At 34.0% G+C, this 23,419-nt stretch overlaps 1 protein-coding gene and 1 long non-coding RNA gene across 7 annotated transcripts in view; one reads left to right on the forward strand and one right to left on the reverse strand.

Moving 5' to 3' along the window:
* Positions 1–1,650: 1,650 nt before the first annotated feature.
* The window catches only part of PRKG1 (protein kinase cGMP-dependent 1), a 1,342,121-nt gene continuing 1,320,352 nt past the window's right edge, over positions 1,651–23,419 (reverse strand). For all 6 annotated transcript variants that reach the window (XM_036027548.1, XM_028511229.2, XM_028511228.2 and 3 more), the window contains 5 exons: positions 22,557–22,720; positions 10,739–10,861; positions 10,594–10,656; positions 9,222–9,288; positions 1,651–6,139 (listed from right to left, as the gene is read on the reverse strand). In XM_036027548.1, the coding sequence (XP_035883441.1) occupies positions 6,041–6,139; positions 9,222–9,288; positions 10,594–10,656; positions 10,739–10,861; positions 22,557–22,720 (516 nt within the window). In that variant the 3' untranslated portion in view covers positions 1,651–6,040. The remainder of the gene's footprint in view (positions 6,140–9,221; positions 9,289–10,593; positions 10,657–10,738; positions 10,862–22,556; positions 22,721–23,419) is intronic.
* The window catches only part of LOC118500974, a 52,728-nt gene continuing 35,306 nt past the window's right edge, over positions 5,998–23,419 (forward strand). Inside the window, exon 1 of the long non-coding RNA XR_004903548.1 lies at positions 5,998–6,026. This is a non-coding gene — a long non-coding RNA (uncharacterized LOC118500974). The remainder of the gene's footprint in view (positions 6,027–23,419) is intronic.

Here is a 23,419-nt window from a genome sequence, read left to right on the forward strand (position 1 = left end):
ATATTGATATTTGAAAAACTCTGGTCTGGAACATATGCCTTAAGCCTGTGCAACAATTTTTATGGAATATGTGGTCAACATTTGAGCTTGTTAGGAATTCCTTGTTTTCTTTCTTTTCTTTCTTTCTTTTTCCTTTTTGCATGAAGTTGAGACTTAATCTGTTTGGTTTTGCTAACTGGCATGCAGATGGATTTGCCTTTTGTTCCATAATCTCACCCTGGGTAAAAATACAAAGATACCAGAGGCAAACATTACTATTTTATCATTTTGTAGTCCTTTTGAGTTGGATAGAGAAAGGATAGGATAGAGGAAAACTCTAAACAATACTCTCAGAATATTAGTATGGTGGTTGTCCTGTACTCACATTATGCATAGCACACATTTTCAGCCATAACTGAGAAGCTAAGCATAGGTCTGCAAGCATAACATTATCAATACATTCATCTTAGATGCATTCATAATTGATTCTTATTGCCATAGTAGGGTAATTTGTGCAGTGATTTACTTCATTTGGAGTTACCATGTACAAGACGCAACAGTGTCATGGACATAATATTCTCACTGTTGCCAACTTCCCCTGCCCTCGCCCCCATCCTTCCCAGCCACTCCTCTGATGACTGAGTATTGATCTGTGTGACCCTACCCAGCCCAAATGACAGTGTGATCAATTCAAAAATAACCTTTCAGGATCAAAAAGGACCATTCTTAGATCAGGGTATGAAAATAACAGAACTCAAAAAATACACACTAAAAACTTAGTTCACTTCTATTTGCAGGAGAAATTAAATTATTGGTTGTGCCCTAGTAACATAATACTTTTAAAAGTTGTTTTATTGGCTCTGAGAGCTTTAACTGGATTGAATTTCTAGTTTTCATTACAAAGGGGTTTCAACTCACCATCACTGGCAATATGATGTCAGTAAGACAAAGGCAGTCAGGGTAAAGGAATGTTTATGTTGCAGTCAGTTTTTAATTTGTGTACCATTCACTGATGTGAGGAACAAAGGGATGTAAGAAGAATATGTTCACCAGAACTTTGGAGCATTGTTTGTTGTGATTGCATTGTTCTCTAAATCTACATTCTTTATGCATAAGAAGCTTTCCAGAGAGATCAGGTGAATAAACCTTAAGGCAAAGATTCATGAAGTTGCTTTTCATAAGAAATAATTCCCTGCTAGCAGGTGATATTATATCAGAATTATCCCTTCATTGGTATACCTAGTTCAGAGTGTGACATGTGGTAGCCCCAAAAAGGTATATGGTGCTGGTGCACAGAAAACTGCTAATTTTCAGGTTTGTGTTCGTCTCCACATTTGCTTTGCTATTCACACTGGATGACCTAACATTATCCCTATTGAATTCTTTAAACCAGTTTGTCAAATTAATTTTATATTTGCTCATAATGCATTATTTGATGGAGGACACGTGGTTATAAGTATTTTCTACACTGTTGTGATGACAGTCTTCAGTAGCCCTGCACAGTGTTTCAATTCTAGTAATGCTATAACAATGCTATGCTTGGAATCTTGTCTGGAATTAAACATCAGCTAGGTTCAAAAGTAATTATTTTTTTATTTCAATTCTATAAAGTATACAACAGGCACTCAGCAATTACAGCTGCAGGAAAAATACAGAGCAAATCAAAGCAGATTAAGTTTATGAAAAAGTTTTTAATCCACATCAAAAGAGTGCAAGTGGTCAATGACCATTTCATGACAGTTGTTGCATTCTGACTAACAAAGAACTCTTTCATGTAGAACAAATTGTAAGAGGACAATCAAATAACCATAGCTGTAAGAGTACAAAAGAACTGACCAGTTGTAAAAACATCATACAATGAAATAAACTTGATAAATGATGCTCAAAGAAATGGCCCTTTTCTTGAAAAGCCCAAACCTCTGAGTCATTGTCAAGATCTCAGAGCTCTGTCTGTTTTTGATGCAGGGGCAGAAAGAGAGCAGGGCTAACAACACACTTTCAATATTTAGCTTTCTAGGTCTGTTGAAAACTTGCCTCAGAAATGATTTGCATATACAAGAACTCAGAGAAAGCATCCTGTTTTGTTGAGTGGTGCACCAAGATACTCATCAATTTCATAACAAGGTTTGGTGAGCAGTCATTTCTTAATTTTTCTTTTGAGTTGGACCATTGTTATTAGAGTCTATAAAAAGAAAAATATTAGAACTTGACAGTACTAATTTTTTAAACTGAATCTGCACAGCTTAGCAAAACAGGAATACCTGTATACAGACTGTGATAGTATGTCATATATTAATTTGACCTGCACATACATTTATACATTTCACAGAAATGACGCTGTATCTCATTAACAGATACACAGCTCTGGTACATTTAACAGAAATAAGAGAACAACTTCATCATTTCTGTAATTCATCAATATTATATAATAAAGGCTTATAAATTGTTAGCAGAAAGAACTGTAAAACGCAGCAAGCTAAGAAAGGACAACATTTTGAGGTGTGTTTGTCTTTGTCATGCAGCATAACACCAAATTTGTTTTTTTTAATAGGATGCCATGAATTTAAGGCACTTGCAACAATGCCAGATAGCCAGGTCATCTTCTAAACTATGGGACAGATGAGTAACAGTACAGTTGACGTAATTTTCAATAATACTGACAATTATGACATTAATTCAAGTCTACTTAGACCTAAAAACATTATTCAGTACAAATAAAATGAAATTATAATGCTGTGAAACACTAAAAAAAGTTATATGTACCACAAAATATCACACAAAAAATATCTATTTACATAAATATTTGTCTGTGGTCCTATTGTGAAAGAAAGATTGTTATGGATAATGCACAGATTGCCACTACTATAAGAAATCAGTTCTAATGTCCTTAATTTCAATATGGTTGCTAACTTCTTTCAATTTAACTTTCCCATCAGTGTACTCATTTAGAAATGAAACAAGAAAATTCAAGGGTTGAATTTATATATTATACATGTGTAGTTCACATGCATTTTAAGTAAAAATTATGACTTGTAAAGAATATACTCAAAATAAATGCTTTAAATGCCACATGGATCTGATTCATATATTAATAACAAAGAAGGTACAAACCAAAAAATTATTTATAACAATTTTCTAGAAATCATTTTTCTAATGTATTCAATCCATCTCATATACACTATTACGATGTTCCTTTCCTTGGCAGTTTTCCATTTTCCTGTGAGTCAAGACACAGAAAGCCCTTATTTCCCATACGTAAAGTATTAACAAGAAGGTTAACAAGTCAAATAGGTTGTGACTAAGAATAGTGACACTTATCCAGACGTCCTTAGTGTAGGAAAAATAGAGGGGCCATGAAAAATTCAGAAGTGAGGCAGACTTTATGAAGCTGACCACGAATTTTAGCCCTAATGTCTTCATTAAGACACAATTCCTTAAAATTCAATGTGGAAAATTAAATGCACGTTTTCTGTTAGTAATTCTTGGATGATGTACTTTCATTGTTTGGTGATTGCTTTAGACATCCAAATGTAATTCCACTCGTAAAATTAACAAAGATGCAATAACACGTGGGAGAAATGACCTACAGGTACATTGTGCTGAGCACTGCTTCTTCCTTCTCCATAGAACTTGTACATGTTGGTCGTCTTAGACTTGAACCACAGTTCCAAAAGCCATAGTAAGTGCTAATCTCTGGGGCTGTTGGGATTTTTAAAAAGTTGCAGGAGCAGATTCTTAATATCTAGGTAAGTTTAATATTCTAGAAAACCTTTAGCATGCCTAACCCACTCTCTCGGTTAACAAAAAATCACTGAACATTAACTATAATATTGAAATTATGTATTTTAAAAGCCAATTAAAAGCAATATACAACTTCTGAAGTAGTGTGTATAGCTGGATTTTAGGTTGATGTGTTTAATTTTATATTCCAAAATCTTAGGGAATAGATTGATTTTTGAGAAATTGTTTATAGGGAGGAAAAAACTCTAACACAAAAGTAATAATGAAACTTTTAATTTTATTCTAATTATATATAATATGTCCATAATACTTTTATTCTCCAAATGTCTTAGATTATTATATTTTAATAAGATATATTCTAGAGTAGTCTTAGTAATGAAAAATTCAAACAAAAATAATGTCATATAACTTCTTGGATACAGTAAATGATCCAGGTGGATTTTTTTCTTTTGCAGAAATGTCTATATTTGTTTGACTTTTAAAAACACTCTACTGGAAATATGCAAACCCCTATTTAATATACCAAATTACATACACAGTTCCAAATCAGGATGACAGCTTGTAATGTTATGCATTTGTCTAAGTAGATGTAATGCTATTTATCCAAAAAAGCTTCCCAATGGTTCTGCTACTTATGGCAGCTAATAATAGTCAACTGGCCTGCTGGCAAAGGACTCGGTTTAAGTTGCTGACTTTTCCCCATGTGAGAAAGATAAATCAGTTCGATATTTTCAAATCCAGTCTTTTCTAGGTAGTATGATATTTCAGAATTATAATATTTTTGTTTGATTTAGTAGTTAACCTTCTTTTTAGGAAATCAATTCGCTGTTTTCTTCTCTATTGCCTTCCTACTTTCACAAGCACATGGAGTCGTATCAGTTAATTCATCACAATGTAATCAATACCTGGCCAAATTTTTGTCTTGTTCCTTGACATTAAGTAAGTTTTCTCATCTAGTGAATCAGTGAATCTCAATGATTTCTTCCTTCCTTCCTTCCTTCCTTCCTTCCTTCCTTCCTTCCTTCCTTCCTTCCTTCCTTCTTTTGCTTTCTTTCTTTCCTTCTCTTTCTTTCTATTCTTTTCTTTTTTCTTTCTTCTTCTTTTTTTTGGGGGGGAAGGGAGTGTTCAGGCCTAAGACAAGAAGCTAGTTCAAACATGTTTTTAATAACCTTCCTCTATCAACCCTAGACTATGCGGTATAAGTGAAATCTGACAAGAGTTTGGTTTGATAAATTTAGTGAAAATGCTTGAGTCTCTGGCTACACATATAATGATTAGAATTTGTGTTGTCTGTTCAAACACTGACATTTACAGATGAAAGATATACATAGCACCTATATAGTTTTTTATTTTTATTTTTTGGATGAATCTTGATCCCTCTCCATCCCACCCTACCCTGACCCCAAGGGTTTATTTCTATAAAAGGGAAAATTTTAAGCCTCAGTTTGAGGGTGTGTTAGGTAATAAATAAAAACCAATTGCTGCTAGTCACTTAGTTCCAGGACCATCTTTAAGCATAATATTTTCAAAAATATGAAATGGTTGTGAATTGCTTTTTTCCACTCTGTCATGCCAATTTATCAAAAAAAAAAAAAACAAATATCATGCATGTTGGTTGTTTTCAATCCTCTGTGAAAATGCATGTATACCTGCTATGGGGTTTCTCAGCAGAACCCATAGCAGTTGTGCTTTTAACATACCATTTTTTAAAATCTGTCAGAAAGGAAAGGTAACATTCAGTCTTGTCATCAGCACAGCTGGGAAATGAAATCATGGGACTTCTAGCACTGGTTTGACACGAACTCTGTGACCAACAGATGCGTGGTCCTCTTTTGTGTGGTATGTACACCGGCCCGCGGTAACAGATCCTCCAACCCTCACATGAAGAAAGGGAAGAGCCCAGTTTTTGTACCATAGAAATCCATTGTACCCAATATATTACTTTGGGATCTTGTTTATCATTCTAGCAAGGTACAGACTCTCTTATGAGATTGAGTGTTTCTTACTGTCTTTCAAATTATAATCAGAGCGAAGCTAGATCATTGCAACAATAGAAAACATCTCTTTACTGGTGAAAGGCTTTGCTTCAGGACCACCATGTCAACTGCTATTTTTAGGTTCAAACAGAAAACATGTAAAAAGAGCACTATTGTCATCTAAGCAATAAGTCCTAATGCCACTGGAGTTACTGGAGCAGCATCGATCAAAGGCATCATGGTGACCCCGAGCACTAATCTTCTCTCTTTCCCTCAGGTTTGCTGGCAGCTGTGTCTCAGAAAAAGCTGTCTTCAGCAAGGCAGAAGCAGGTAAGAGAAATACGTTAGAAGTCTATGTCCCATCCTGAGTTGTCATCAGGTGGTGGTTCGTCATTGTCCTCAGGGAAACTGTCAAAATTGCTTGTGTCTGTGGGTGATGCAACCTAGAAATGAGAGAATGAATAGTAAAAAGGTGTCTGATTCTTTAGTAAAATCCCATGATAGATTTTAAAATATCATTCTTTATTCATTCCTTAATGAAATGACTGTTTTTTTGAGTGTCTTCTGGGTAGCACGTTCTGTGCTTTGTTGTAATGGGGGTAACAGTGTGACTAAAAATAAATATGATTCTTGCCCTCATGGAGTTTATACTCTAGTGAGGAATGAATTGTGTGATTATATTATCTATAGGTTTTTGTGATTATTTGTTTTACATTTTGGTTTGTGCTATTTTAAAAAAAAGGTGCCATGAGAAAATAAGTGTCATCATGGAAAGCCTCTTTGAAAAAGTATTATTTGAAGCCTAAAAATCAATGAGTTCACTAAAGAGCACATGCAAAAGTCCTGAGGTGAGAGAGAGCTCCATGCTGGGAAACAAGCAAAAGAGGCCAACACTGCTACTGCGTAAGAGAGAAGGGGGGTAGAATGAGAAATAGGAGAAACAGGCAGGAGTCAGCCTACGGAGAAACTTGTAGGCCCTCTTGAGGATTTTGTGTATTTATTCCAACTATAATAATAAGCTATTTCTAAACTCAAGCAAAAATTTACTAGACAAAGTTCAATCTATAGAACATTGGTTAAAGCAGTGAGGAAACACACTTTAGCTTCCCTCCTATTCTAACATTTAAAATCACTTATAGATATATAGCTCCCCTTTTACTGTTCCTGTTGCATAAAAGGAGACCCCCAATAATATATTCAGATTAGGATAATTGAGGCTTAATATTTATTCCTCCAAGTTTCTCATTCAATGCTTCTAAAAACAAAACTTCATGAATGCAATTAGTATCTGTTATGGTAATGGCTTTTCTGTTTTGTTTGTGTTTGTGGCTTAACATAAACTTTAGCACAGAAATAAATCTTAGAAGTAGGGAAATGTTTCTGCATACGGAACAGTCTTGAATTAGTCCCAGAAAGACACATATAAATGAAAGGCTCAGGACCACACAGCAGGCCTCTTCCCTTAGTTAAGATGCAGCACATTTTATTAGACATACACAGTATTAAATAAAAATAAAAATGCAATCAGTTAAAACAGATTTCAAGTTAATACAGTGTAAACACTTACACTCCTTAGTGGACTAGCTATTTAGCAAAATTTCGGATGTGTTAAGAAAAGAGAGGGGTTTCTTTTAGTTTGTTTTAGAGCCTAATGAAAGAATAAAAGAACACAGTTGTGCCTGGGATTGCCTCAGAGTAATATGGGGGCAGTATTTCATCTTTTTTAATGGCCAAGTACTATTCCATTGTATATATGTAAACATTGTTTTTATCTAATCATCTGTTGTTAAAGGACATGTAAGTTGTTTCATGTCTTGGCTATTGTGAATAATGCTGCAATAAACAGGAGTATATGTGCCTCTATGAATAAGTGTTTTCAAAATGTGGGGGCTAGACACACAGAAGTGGTATTGCTGGGTCATATAGTTGCTCTATTCTTAGTTTTGGGGGGAACCTCCATACTGTTTTCCATAGAGGCTACACTACTTTACATTTTCACCAGTGGCGTATTGGGGATCCCTTTTCTCTGAATCCTGTCCAACACTTGTGATTTCTTGTCTTGTTGATAATAGCCATAATAGCCATTTTAACAGGTGTGAGGTGGTATCTTATTGTGGTTTTGATTTGCATTTCCCTTACAGCTAGGGAAGTTGAGCATCTTTTGATAGACCTGTTGTCCATCTGTATGTCTTCTTGGGAAAAGTGTCTGTTCAGGTCCTCTGTCTATTTTTTAATTGGTTGGAGTGTGTATTTTTTTGTTATTGCTGTTGAGTGGTATGAGTTCTTCATATGTTTTGGAAATTAGACTCTTATCGGAGGTGTCATTTGCAAATATCTTCTCCCATTTGGTAGGTTGTCCTTTCACTTTGCTGATGGGTTCTTTTGCTGTGCAGAGGTTCTTAGTTTGATTAAGTTGAATTCATTTACTTTTTGCCTTTACTTTGCTTGCTTTTGGGGTCAAGCTCGCAAAAACCCCTTCAAGACTGGTGTCCATAATTTAGTACCTGTATTTTCTTTTATGTATTTTGTTGTCTTAGGTCTTATATTCATCTTTAATCCATTTTGAGTTAATTTTTGTGTATGGTGTCAGAAAGCCTTAGTTTGATTTTTTTGCATGTCGCTTTCTAATTTCCCCACCGCCATTTATTGAGGAGGCTTTCCTTTCTCCATTGTATATGTTTTGGACATTTTATTGAAAATCAATTGCCCATATATGTGTGGATTTATTTCTGAGCTCTCAGTTCTTTTCCATTTTTCTACATGTCTGTTTTTCTGCCAATAACATATTATTTTGAATATTGTGGCTTTGTTATATGGTTTGAAGATGGGGAGAATAATACAGTAACAATAGCGGGGAACTATGTAGGGGCATACATGAAACAATATTTGCCAGGAATCCATGGCTGTTGCAAAAGATTGCTGGTCTGCTGGCCAAACCCAAACAGAAACCAGAAGAAGGCTTTGATGTGGCTCTTATGGTTTGGCTCTTGGGGACGGTAAGATACAGAGTAAATTGGAATCATAAACACAAAAAGACACACACTTTCTAACTGACCAAGTGCACTCACATGCATATGGTGTCTTATATAGAGAACACATATGTGGAGAAATTTAAAACATACATTTTTCTGATAATTATTCATGAATGATTAATTAAAATTGTTAGTGTATTCTTACTCTTAGGCAATGATGTATAAAGTTTATATATTATGAAAAAGAAACCTTAGTGATGGAGATTCATTATACTCTTTTAACACTTACCATACCAAAAGTCAACTTTTATTCACAAATAAATTAGAAACAATTTAGAATGGATAGTTAAAAAAGGCAACAGTAAAATACATATGCTGTACATATATAACGATCCCCTGGCTTATCTGTTTTTAAGCTTGATTTTAGATGTAATTATTCTAATGTGGTAACTTCTATTATTTATTTTATCTGATCTTAGAATAAACTTTGAAAATAACTGACATAAACACTTTTGTGTATATCAGAAATAGACAAACCGGAAAGCCTACTTACACTTGGTATTATAGGAGGTGTCAAGGTGCCTTTTCTTAAGCCTTCCCAGTTAAAGCCTTCAAACCATCTAAGAAAGAAAAAACAAGTAGAGTTAAACACATTTCATCTCAGCTAACACCTTCTCAGTGACACATGTATGATATGTCCATGTCTGATGGGAAACAGGCAGATATCCTCAATGTGAGAAAAATATTTTCTATTTAATAACAGATTTTTAAAAATTAGATTATTCTGTGGAATGTATCATTTAAAATATTGAATTGTCAAATCTTTAAATACCATTGAGAAAGCAATTCCTTTTTATTCTAGTGATTTGTCATATCTGCATGACCTTGTTCCTGCACTGTCATTATAACTTAAAAAATGTCGTAACATACTTGGCCCTGTGTCTTACAGAATGTTTCATTTTAAAGGAGGTAGGATCAGGCATGAAAAGTCAGGACAGAAAATTATCTTCCTGTCTTTGCCACTGATTCAGTAGGAAGGCTTAGTTAATTAACCTTTCACATCACTGTATTGATTTCTACATGTCTCATTTTCCTCCCTTTTTTCTTTTTTACTGCACTGAATGTATTTTGTGTACAGCTTTTCTGTGAAAATGTTGACCAAATAACATGAAGGGGTTTTTCTGTTTGTTTGTTTGTTTGTTTGTTGTGTTTTTGTCTTTGAAACAGTTCATTTTGGCAAATGCTTATGCCAAAATCTTAGTAGTCTTTTTAGATATTCATACTCATTTTGGTAAGTAAGTTCCTCCAGTATGGATGTGAATTTCCTGTGAGTGTCACAGAAACAGATGAACAGAGAAAAACCAGTTTGGTCTGAGGTTAGCTCCAGAACACCCATCAACATGCATAAGGTCTGATATTTAAAACACTCTATTTATTTTTAGAGTCTATATAATTTTTCTTTGTAATTCTACCTAATTAGATGATCAGAAAAATATAGGGTCCGGCAGAAGTAATGCCTGCTTGAGTGTGGTTGGTAGGGTAATAATATGGATGTAATAATTTATAGTTTTAATTTGAATATTTTTACCTAAAATGCCATATGGTGTGCTTGAGTGTGATATTGTTATGTTACAGAATTACATGCTTATGATTTTGTTATAAAAGGTTTTGTAATAAAAATGGGGCATTATTTGTGCTGCACCCTGCATATTTTGGTTCTAGTCTAGGAAATGAGGCACGATATGATGGAGGACTTTTGTTTTCAATAGTCTGGTAAGGAACAGAATACCAGAATTAAGATATACATTTCTTGTGGCTATTTGTATCAGTTCTATAACCACTAACTTTAAAAATCATCAGCCTAGAGAAATACTTTCAGGTCTTCTGAACTTTCAAACTTAAAATTATAAGGAAAGGATACTTACTTGTGCTTTTGAATGTCTTTCACTCCATTTTTCAAATTCCCTAATCTTTCTGATGGATTGTCCCTAAAAATGAAATAATAATTAATTAAAAATCTAATTTTTAACATTATATACTTCTCAAAAATAATGTGGTTGAAATGCTTACCTGCACAGTTTTTTAATTAAATTAGCAGCATTTTTGGCAATCTTCTTTGGAAATTCTATCATGTCAATCCCTCTCAATATGATGTTATAGGTTTTCATAGGATCTGGGCCTGAGAAAGGTGGGCTGCAAGAATGAGAGACATGAAAAGAGATATTACTTTTCTTTTCTAAATTTCTTTTCTAAGTTTTAATTGTTATACCTCCATAAATGACATCAATTCTTATTTCAGGGCTTATATTGGGAAAATAATGGAATAAAACAATTAATAGCAAAACAGTGTGGAAACCTCTCTAAATAAACCACTTAGCAAAAACCATAAATGGGTCAGGTTTCTCTGCTTCCCTCTCATTTCTTTTTAGTGCAGGTGACTTACCCCTTTTGCCGTTCTTAGTCATGCAAGGTGTCTCTTGCACTGTCTGGCTGTTCCTCACTCTTGTCGTTTCACTGAGTATATTTTGGATGAAATCCAAAATTTTAGGGTGGGCTATAGCACATCAGTGATAGGACTCCACTTTACAGCATCACCCTCCTCGCTCAGGGTCATTTAGATATGCCAGCCTTCTGTTCCTCTGAAGTACCAGGCCATTGTCTCACTCCGGGTGCTGTTTATTTTGCCCTGAGTTTCTTGCCAAATTTATCTGGCTAATGTCTAACTTAACTTATCAGGTTTTAGTTTAAGTGTTATGTTGCTTCCTCAAAAAGGCCTACTCTCACCAACCTAATACAAGCTATCACATAACCTGAATCAACCAACATAACATAATAATCTAATGATCAAATTTTATCTAAATTAGAGTCCCCCTTCATGCTCTTTTTTTCTTTTCTCTTTTTTCTCTTACAGCACCCTTTATGCCACTTTATTATGCTTTATGATTACTTCTTCCTTTATGTGATTACCTGTCTTCCCTTCCAGACTAAATTTTGTTCTCCACTTTCATCCCTGGAGTCTAGCAGAATGCCTCGCACACAGTAAGTGATCAGTAAATATCTGTTGAATGAAAGCCTCTGTGGGAGTATGCTCCTCCCATCCCTTTCTCCCTGTTCTTCAGAGCTCAGTAGATAACCTAACACAAGGAATCCTCTTTGTTAGGAGGATTTATTATGTAATACCCAAGCACTCACGAGTCACATCTATTGCTTTTTTTCTTAAAAAAGGATTCCATCCTTGGAATGTGGCTTTGTGCCAGGACCAGGGAATAGAGAGATGACTAAAGTCTGTTTAGACAGGAAAATAATGATATACCTTGAAAAATTATTTCTTTGGAAATTAATTGTTCTCCTAATACAAGGCTCATATGTCTTTGGGAAAACATGGAGTATTATTTTTTGTCAGTCATGCTTGTTAATACTAGTGCAAAATATTTCCTTCTATTGACCAGCCACAATGATTTGCTTAAAATAGGGCATGAGTAGGAGGTTTGCTTGTGCAGCAAACTGCAATGATTATCTGCCTAGAGTTTCTGTCTCAATTTTCTGTGATAGGAACTTTCTATTTACTGTAATACATTATTGCTGTGTAATTTAACTTGCCAATTCTATCACTTTTAAAAATACATAAACATGAAATTTTATTTAATATTCTCTTAGAATTTAAGGATTTCCTCTTTTTGTGATGTTATGATCAAATATTCCCTTTACCTCAAGTTAACTTGCCAGTTTTAATTTTTACTTTAAATATGAGAAAGAACCATATCTTAGATTTTTTATTGTCAACTTAAGGTTTTCCTCATACATGTCAATTGTGGCTTTTGTGTACTTATTTATCTTCAAAAGACAAAAATCACTTATTGAAGATCACTTTTTGTTTTTTTTTTACCAGTGATGCATATTCAATCCAAGATATTCATGTAATATATAAAACATAAAATTAGAAAGATGTAAAAATCATCCAATATCCCAAAATGTTAATAGTAATTAACATTTTAAAATATAATTTTATTCATTTCTCTATGTAGATGGAGAGACACAGGATTATACCATACATGCTTTTTAAAATAAATGCTAAATTTCAGAAATGTGCCTCTTCACCAACAATACTAACTACTAAACAATTTCCCTTAAATTAAGAAAACATTTTTTAAAAATCTTGAATCTGGAGTTTTCTTTTTTATAATGACATATTGGGTTTGCCAAAAAATTCATTTTTTTCCCCATAAGAAGGCTCTAGTAGCACTTAGTTGTCTTTAACTTCACTTGAAACAATTTTGTTAAATTGTATTGTGACACCTGTCATATCAATGTGTGTTTAAAAATGATCAAAACTGGTGATTTTTTATGTAACAATTTTAATATTGAAGATAGAAGAAAATGTGCAACATTTTCACCATATTATGCTTTATTACTTCAAGAAAGGTAAAAACACAACTGAAATGCCAGAAAAGATTTGTGCAGTGTATAGAGAAGGTGCTGTGAGTAATGGAACAGGTCAAAAGTGGTTTGTGAATTTAAGCACTGGAAATTTCTTGGACAATGCTCCATGGTGGAATAGACTAGTTGAAATTGGTAGCCATTTTAATTGAGACATTAATTGAGAACTATTTGTATTAATCCATGTGGGAAATAGCTGACATACTCAAAATATTCAAATCAATAAAGTTATTGGTGAAAAAGAAAAAGGTGTCTTTTATTTTATGGAAAAAACATACAGACATTTTGGCAAACCCAATAATTTAATTATAAAAGAATACTTAAGGTTCTTAATTATAAATGATGACAAATGGGTTCTCCTAGTCTTCTTTTCTTCTCTCCCCCATCTTAACTTTTTCTGATTTTAGTATTAAGAGTGCCAAACATTATAACATTTTTATTCTGTTAATTACCCAAAATTCAATGATTTAATCTAAGTTCTAATTAATTAGATCACATTCAAGTCTTATGGTCTTACATTCATGTCTTTAATCTATTTTGACTTAATTGTTGTGTATGGTATAGGAGAGTGATCTACATTTCCCAAACTATTTATTGAGCAGACTGTCTTTTCTCCATTGTATGTTCTTGCCTTTTTGGTTGTAAATCAATTGACCATATATGCATGGGTTAATTTCTGGGCTCTATTCTTATCCAACGATCTGTCACTTTTTATGCCATACTGATTTGATTAGTATAATTTGTAATATAGTTTGAAATCAGGATATATGAGACCTCCAGCTTTGTTTTTCTACATGTGTGAAAAAATGTCACCAGAAATTTGATAGGAATCACAAGGAATCTGTAGATTGCTTTGGGTAGTATAGACATATTAACAACATTAATTCTTCTAATCCAATAGTATGAAATATTTTTCCATTTATTTGAGTCTTATTCAATTTCTTTCATCAATGTCTTATAGTTGTCCATGTATAGTTCTTTCACCTCTTGGTTAAGTTTATTTCTATATATTTTATTATTTTTGATGCAATTATAAATTAGATTATTTTCTTAACTTTCTTTCCTGTGTACATTATTAGTGTGTGAAAATGCAACACATTCCTGTATAATGATTTTGTATACTGCAACTTTACTGAATCTGTTGATTAGTACTAATGCTTTTTTCTTGGGAATCTTTAGGGTTTTTCTATATGCAGGGTCTGGCAGAAGTACTGCTTGAGTGTAGCTTGTAGGGTAGTAATATGAGTATAATAATTTACAATTTTAATTTGAACATTTCACCTAAAAATGTCATAAGGTGTGCTTGAGTGCAATATTGTTATGTTAAAGTATTACATGCTTATGATTTTGTAATAAAAAAGGGTGTTATTTGTGCCAGGCCCTATATAGTAAGTCATTTGCAAATAATTTACCACTTCCTTTCCAATTTGAATTCTATTTATTTATTTGCCTGATCTGCCTTGGGCTCAAAATACTATGTTGAATAAAAATGGTAAGGGTGAGCATCCTTACCCTGTGACTGACCATGGTGGGAAAACTTTCAGCTTCCATCACTGAATCTAATACTAACTATGGACTTCTCATATTTGGCATTTGTTATGTTGAAGTATATTGCTGCTATACTCATTTTGTTGAGAGTTCTTATCAGGAAAGGATGTTAATTTTTGTTAAATGTTTTTGTCTGTATCTATTGAGATAATCATGTGGTTTTTATCCTTTATTTTGTTAATGTGGTGTATCACATTGATTAATTTGTGAATGTAGAAGCATCCTTGGAAAAATCCCACTTGATCATGGTGCTTGCTCCTTTTAATGTATTGTTGAATTTAGTTTGCCAATATTTTATTGAATTTTTACATCAATTGTCATCAGACATATTGTCCTGTAATTTAACTTTCTTGGGGCATCCTCATCTGGGTTTGGTATCAGAAAAATGCTGGCATCAGACAATAAGCTTAGAAGTGTTACTTTCTCTTCTATTTTTTAGAAAAGTTTGAGACAGATTGGCATTAACTCTTCTCTCAATATTTGCTAGAATTCACCAGTAAAGCTGCCTGGTCCTGAACTTTTGTTTCTTGGTAAGTTTTTCATTACTAACTCAATCTTCTTACTGCTAATCAGTCTGTTGATTTTTTTTATTTCTTCATGATTAAATCTCAATAGGTTGTATGCTTATAGAAATGTATTCATTTTTTCTCAGTTGTCCAATTTGTTCACATATAATTGTTCATGGTATTCTCTTATAATTTTTTTGTATTTCTGTGGTAATAGTTGTAAGGTTTTCTCTTTCATTTCTGGTTACATTTATTTATTTAAGTCCTTTCTTTTTTTTTTTTTTTTTTTTTTTGGTGAGTTCAGCTAAGATTCTTTTCAAGGAACCAGCTCTTAGTTTCATTGACCTTTTCTTTTTTCTTTTCAAATCTCTGTTTAATCTGTTTCTAATTTGGTCTTTATTTCCTTCCTTCTATGAACTTATGGGTTTCATTTGTTCTTTTTTTTTTAAGTGTAAAATTAGGTTGTTTATTTGAGATTATTCTTGTTTCTTGATCTGAGCACTTATCACTATGAACCTCCCTCTAAGAACTGATTTTGTTGCATCTTATACATTGTGGAATGTTGTGTTTTCATTTTCTTTTGTCTATACATAATTTTTATTTATTTTTTTGATATCCTCAATGACTCATTGGTTGTTCAGTAGCATGTTGTTTAATCTCTACACATTTGTGATTTTTCCTGTTTTCTTTATATAATTAATTTCTAGTTTAATATCATTATAGTTGGGAAAGATGCTTGAAATAATTTCAATTTTCTTAAATTTATTAAACCCTGTTTTGTGACCTAACATAGGAATTTTGGAGAACGTTGCATGTGCACATGAGAAGAATATATATTTTGTTGCTTTTGGGCAAAATGTTCTGTATTATCTCTTGACTTCATCTGGTCTAAGGTCTCACTAAAGGCTGATGCTCCCTGGTTGACTTATCTATCTATTGATGTAAATGGGATATTGTATGCTATCTATTTCTCCCATTGGCTTTGTTAATATTGGCTTTATACACTTAAGTGCTCCTATATGGAATGTGCATTTACAAATTTTATGTCCTCTTGCTGAATTGACCACTTTATCATTATGTAATGACTTTGTCTCTTTTATAGTCTTTCTTTAAAGTCTATTTTCTCTTAAATAACTATAGTTACCCTGTTTTCTTCTGGTTTCTATTTGCATGGAATATCTCTTTCCATCCCTTTACTCCTAACATCTGAAGTGAGACTTTTGTAGGCAGCATATAAATGGCTCATTTTAAAAAATTTATTCAGCCACTTTGTCTTTTGATTTGAGAATTGAGTCTACTTACATTGCAAAGTAATTATTGGTAGCTATATTCTGATTGCTATTTTGTTAATTTTGGGGAGGATGCTGAACAGTTCTTCTCTGTTCTTTTCTTCGTCTCTTGCTCTCTTTGTGGTTTTACGAGCTTCATTAGTGGTATTCTTAGATTCATATCTCTTTATCTTTTGGGTATCTATTTAGGTTTTAGCTTCATGATTATCATGAGACTTAACCTACAACAATTTATATTTGTAACCATCTTACGTTAAGTGGATAATAATTCAAGTTTGAATGTATTCTAAAGCATTGCATTCCCCCTCCCAATATTTTATGTTTCTGATACATTTTACACCTTTTTGTCTTTTGTATCCTTTAATTATTTACGGTAGGTAGTTTTTTGCTTTTGGTTTTTTTTTTTTTTTTTACAAATTTTGTCTTTTAATTTGCTTACTAGCTTTAAGTAATTAAAATTTTACCATACATTTACCTTTACCTGTGACATTTTACTTTCAGGTATGTGTTCTTATTACTAATTAATACTCTTTCTTTTCAATTTAAACAAATTTCTTAACTTTTTTTTTTGGATGGCTGGTTTACTGGTGATGAATTTCTTTAGCTTTTGCTCATCAGGAAAACTCTTCATCTCTCCTTCAATTCTGAATAATAACTTCATAATAATAACAGATAGAGTATTCTTGGTTGGAAGTTTTTTTTCTTTCCATATTTTAAATGTATCATGACACTCCTGCCATTATGACAGGTGTGAGGGTGTAATCTCCTTTTGGTTTTGATTTGCATTTCCCTGATGATTAGTGATGATGAACATCTTGTTGGACATCTGTATGTGTTCTTTGGAGAAATTATTTTTTGCCCTCTTTTTAGTTTTTTGATTAGATTGTCTTTTTTTAAATTTTCTTGATATTGTGTTGTATGATTTCTTATATATTTTGGATGTCAACCCCATATGGAATACATCATTTATGAAAATATTCTCCTACTCCGTAGGTTGTCTTTCTGTTCTTTTTTATGGTTTCCTTCACTGCACAGAAATTTGTAGTTTGATGAAGTCCTATTTGTTTATTTTTTTCTTTTGTTTTCCTTCATTGAGGGAACATATCCAAAAAGATATTACTCAGACTGATGTCAAAGAGTTTACTAGTTATGTTTTCTTCCAGGAGTTTTATGGTTTCAAACCTTACATTTAAGTCATTAAACCATTTTGGGTTTATGTTTGTATATGGTATAAGAAAGTGGTCCAGTTTCATTTTTTCCATGTATCTGTCCATTTTTACCAACATCACTTGTTAAAGAGACTATTATTTCTCTACTGTATATTCTTGCCTGCTTTGTAGATTAGTTGACCATATGAGCAAGTGTTTATTTCTGGATTCTCAATTCTCTTCTATTTCTTTTTTTATTTTTATTTTCATTTTTTATTATTGTTCAAGTACAGTTGTCTCCATTTTCCACCCCATCCACTGCCCTCCCCCGCAGCCATCCCCACTTCCCACTCTCTATCCTACCCCACTTTGGATTTGTCCATGTGTCCTTTATACATGTTCCTTGACAACCCCCCCCCCCCCTTATCCCTTCCCACATCCCCTCTGGTTACTATAAGTTTGTTCTTAATTTCAATGTCTCTGGTTATATTGTGCTTGCTTGTTTGTTTTGTTAATTAGGTTCTACTTATAGGTGAGGTCATATGATACTTGTCTTTCACCACCTGACTTATTTACTTATTTCACTTAGCATAATGCTCTTTAGATGAATCCATGCTGTTGCAAATGGTAGGAGCTCCTTCTTTATTACTGCTGCATAGTATTACATTGTGTAAATGTACCACAGTTTTTTGATCCACTCACTTACTGATGGGCACTTAGGTTGCTTCCAGCACTTGGCTATTGTAAATTCTGCTGCTATTAACACTGTTGTGCATAGGTTCTTTTGAATTTGTGTTTCAGGGTTCTTGAGGTATAATCCCAGCAGCGGAATTGCTGGGTCAAAAGGCAGTTCCGTTTTTAGTTTTTTTGAGGATATTCAATTTGTTTTCCAGAGGCTGCACAAGTCTGCATTCCCTTCAACAGTGCACTAGGGTTCCCTTTTCTCCACAAACTCACTAGCACTTGTTGTTTGTTGATTTGGTTATGATGGCCATTCTGATGTGAAGTGGTAACTCATTGTGGTTTTAATTTGCATTTCTTTGAAGGCTAGTGATGCTCAGCATCCTTTCATATGTCTCTGGGCCCTCTCTATGTCCTCCCTGGAGAAGTGTCTGTTCAGGTCCTTTGCCTAATTTTTAATTGGGTTGTTTGTCTTCCTGGAATGGCATTGTGTAAGTTCCTTATATATTTTGGATATCAAACTTTTATCCGAGGTATCATTTGTAAATATATTTTCCCATGTGGCCAGTTCCCTTTTCATTTTGCTGATGTTTTCTTTAGACATGCAGAGACATTTTATTTTGATGAAATTCCATTTGGTTACTTTTTCCTTTATGTCCTTGCTCTACAGGACATATCGGTGAAAATATTGCTGTGTGGAATATCTGAGAGTTTCCTGTCTGTGTTCTCCCCAAGAACTTTTATGGTATTCCAACTTATATATATGTCTTTTATCCATCTTGAGTTTATTTTTGTATATGGTGGGTATTTTTTGGGCATGTAGCTGCCCAGATCACTCAACACCATTTGTTAAAGAGGCTATCTTCACTCCATTTTATGTTTCTGCTCCCTTTGTCAAATATTAATTGACCATAGAAACATGTGTTTATTTTGGGGCCCTCTATTTTGCTCCAGTGTTCTATGTGGCTGTTCTTATGACAGTGGCAGGCTGTTTTGATTACAGTAGCCTTGTAATACAGTTTGACATCAGGTATTGTGATCCTTCCTACTTTGTTCTTCTTTTTCTTAATTTATGTGCCTATTTATATACTGTTTTGATTATTATAGATTTGTAGTATAATTTGAAATCAGGATGTGAGATACCTCCAACTTTGTTCTTCTTTTTCAAGATTGCTTTGACTATTTGTGGTTCTAATAAATGTTGGGATTATTTGTTCTAATAGTTATGAGAAGCACGTCATTGGTGTTTTGATATGGGTTACATTCAATCTCTAGATTGTTTTGGGTAGTATGGTCATTTTCATGATAATTAATCCTTCCAAATCATGAACATGGTATTTCATTCTTTTTGATGCAACTGTAAATGGGATTGTTTGTTAGTGTATAGAAATGTGAGGTTTTCTGTATACCAATTTTGCATCCTGGCACTTCACTGTAAAAGCTCCCTCTGGGAGATACTGGCACACTGGAGAGCAGTAGCAAAAGAGCACAGTGAGAGGGCCCACTAGCTTGAGCGAGGCAGAGGAAAGGCATAGAGATGGCACTGGCCAGGGAAGAAAAAAGAGAAAGAAAATAAAAGAAAAAAGAGCATAAAATTAAAAAATGTTATTCATCAGCTGGAGCAAGGTGGAAGGAGAGCACGAAGATTGTACCTGCCAGTTTCTGTCCCTGGAGAGCACCCCAACAGGTTCCCAAGTACATCTTATATCAAACACTTGCCACTCAGGCCAACACTCCAAGACAAGCAAATGAGTGTCTCCCACACAATGTCCAGTACCCCTCAATTGGCTGCTTGTGCACTGGGCCCTGAGGCAAGTGAGTCTGAGTGCAGGAGTCCTTTTAGAGCCATTTTTCAGACCACTGTAGCCTTGTAGGTCTTGTGGGTGTGAGGCATGTTGGTTTTCAAAGCTACATGTTTGAGAGGCTCACCTCTCAGACACAGGTCTTAATTCTGGAGGTGCTTGATGTGGGGTTCAAACCCTATGCCCCTTAGTCTGAAGCTCTGACTTTGAGTTTCCTCCTGATTGTGGGTTGTCACAACAGGGGTTGTGACCCCTGTAAACAGGGTGGGGTTTATGGCAAAACTGTGTTCCAGCCTCTCCCACCCTCTTCAACATGGGCCTGCACTCATTCACCCAATGCAGAGAAATCACTAGGCCAGTTTTTAGGGTTTCTTTTTTTTTTCAGCAAAAGTTGTTCCATGTGTAGCTGTAGATTTGGTGTGTTCATGGAAGGGGGGTGAGTTCAGGGTCCTCTTATATTGTCATCTTCAACCATATCCTCCTAAGCTCATTGATTTTTTAATCCTAGGTATTTTTTATGATATAAGTATGATATCATAAAAGTATAAATTAAGTTCAGCTTTGGCCATACCACACAGATTATGATTTATAGGGCTCTATTATTTCTATTACTGTTTTATTGTTCCATAATTTCTATGGCCCTCTGGTTGTTTAGAAAAGTGATTTATACATTTTCAAGTGTTTAGACTTTTTCTTTTAAATATTTTCATTAATTTCTAGTTTCATTGTGTGGCAGTCACATATTGTGACCTGTGAAATTTCAATTTGAAACAATTAAGAATTCTCCTATTAAGAATTTTATTACAATTTAGTATATACTAATTTTTAACAGTATGGTTTCACATCTTCCCTTATTACTCAATAAATAATGATTGTAGAAAAAGTTTAAATGTATAAGAAGTAGAAATTACCATGGTTAACATTTTAGTCTAGTTATTAATGGTTAATATTTTAATTCTTAGTTAATAGAGTTTTCTTCCATTCATTATATAATTGGTTTTTATAGACATTTAAAGGACACCAGAAAGGTTATCTCTCCACCCATATACACATATATGTATGTTAAATTCAACTTTCTCTGTTGTCTAAATCATTGATATACTTACATGTCTACTTAATTTGTCATATATTTAAAATAATTTACCTTTATGCCAATGGCAAATATTGAATAAAATTGGGTTAGGTCACAGATAATTATTTTGAAATCAATATAAAAGTTCCAAGTAATAGTTTAAAATGTCTACAAATAAAATTAAAAGCACAGCATAACTATTCCTGGCCATGGTAGTAGCAGTAGTAACTGCTAGCATTTATGAGCATTTATGGAGGGCTTCTTATGTTTTAGATACTCTTCTCAGTGCTTCATATATTCACTGATACTTCACAAAGAACACTGAGTCTAAAGGTCTCATTTTCATTGTAGCTAAGTTCTCCTAACTAATTCTTTCTTATCCCACTTCATGCGTATCCCTCTCTTTCCACTCTCCTGAACTTATTCTGGGCTCTCAGCATCCTAGTTCTAAATTACTAAAGTGATCTTCAAACTAGCCTCCCCATCCACCTTCCAATTTGTCCTGCACACTTCTGCTAGCTGTTTTTCCTTAAATATCATAACACATGTCACTCCTTTGTCAGAAAATACTCAATGATTCCCTCTGGGGATGGAGTCCAAATGCTCAGGTATAGCAATAGTAATCCTTGAAAGGCAACTAATTGATTTCCCACCCTTTTTTTAAACCTGAACCATCTTCATGTATTTGTCCACTACTGCATCTCTATTTAAGCCATGTCTCACTTCCAGCAATGCCCATTTCCCCTGCTTGCTCTCTGCATTCTTACTGTAAGGCCCAGCTGCAGTCTTTTCTTCTTCAAATTCCTTCTGGATAAATCCCAGCCTTCTGAACTCTGTAGGTAATAATGACCTTATTACTCACTGTCCTGAGTGTATGGCTTGGTGGTATATTTATTTTTCTTTTTGTCAAAATGTTTCTAGACTGTTTTATACATGGTAGTATCCATAGTACCTTTTTTAGTGTTTATGACTATAATATTATTACATAAGAGACCTGCAAAGCATTCAAATATCATTTAGATATAACAATTGCTAACAGGGCCTCTTATTTACATACATAGTTGACCCTAGATATTTTTATATGACTATAATTTCCCTTGTTTCATTGCTGGCTAAATGACTAGGCTCAAAGATCTCATAGAAAGACACTAGATCATTCCATATTCACACATGTATATAGAATTAGCAATAATGAGTCCAAAAGTTGATGTTGTGTTTATTGCCCTCATCTGAGTCATTTTAAACTTTGTTTTATGAACTCAGGCCATCTGCATCATTAGTTAAAGTGTGGTAACAAGATATGGTGAAAAGCACTTTAAGATGGTCTAACGAGAGTGACAAAGGCAGGGGTGTGTAGCTGTTTCCTGGTCTATTTTCATCAGCAGTTCTCAATCAATGTCCATACCTGCCAGTCAGAAGTTCATACATTAGAATTCCCAGGGACCAATAGTCGGCTGAAATGTCATGGCCTTTGTTCAGGATGATCTCTGGGGCCACATACTCTGGAGTCCCACAAAAAGTCCATGTTTTCTTTCCAAATCCTATTTTCTTTGCAAAGCCAAAATCAACCTTACAAAGAGAGAAAAACAAGATATTTCAAGCCACTTATGATTAAGTTTAAAAGTAAGAAGTTACTTTGCTGAAGTACACTGATGATAACAAAATAAAGATATGTAAGTTAAAATCCTGTCTTCTAAAAGGAATCACCTATATTGTAAACAAAGCCTGCCTGGTCACATTTGCCTTTAGTGGGCTAAGTTGAAACCTAAGTAAAGGATGAAATTCATATCATTAAAAATAAAGGCAAAATTTCTTCCTGTAAACAGTTTCCATTTTTCCTTTATTTATGCCAATGGAGGTTGGGGCATAAATGAATAATTTCTCTTTTTTAAAAAGAATCATATTTTATTTACTTTTAAAGAGATATGAAAGGAGGGAGAAAACAGGGGGGAGAAACATGGATCTCTTGCCTTTCACATGCACCCCCAACTGGGACCTGACCTGTGACCCAGGCATGTGCCCTGACCAGGAGTCGAACTGGAGACCTTTCAGTTCGCAGGCCAGTGCTCAATACACTGAGTCACACCACCCAGGGCAAGGTCATTTCTCCCTTACTCAAAATTTTAAAGAGGCTACTTGGACCAACTTGATATGTTTCTCAGAGTAGATGAGTATGTGATTTCTGCTGGAGTCAGTGAAATTGAGAATTCATTTAGAATTAATTTAGAAGACACTCTATTGAAGGAGCTAATAACAAAGTGAGGAGAC

The sequence above is a fragment of the Phyllostomus discolor genome, chromosome 5 (genome assembly GCF_004126475.2).
Source record: "Phyllostomus discolor isolate MPI-MPIP mPhyDis1 chromosome 5, mPhyDis1.pri.v3, whole genome shotgun sequence".
NCBI classification, from domain to species: Eukaryota; Metazoa; Chordata; class Mammalia; order Chiroptera; family Phyllostomidae; genus Phyllostomus; species Phyllostomus discolor.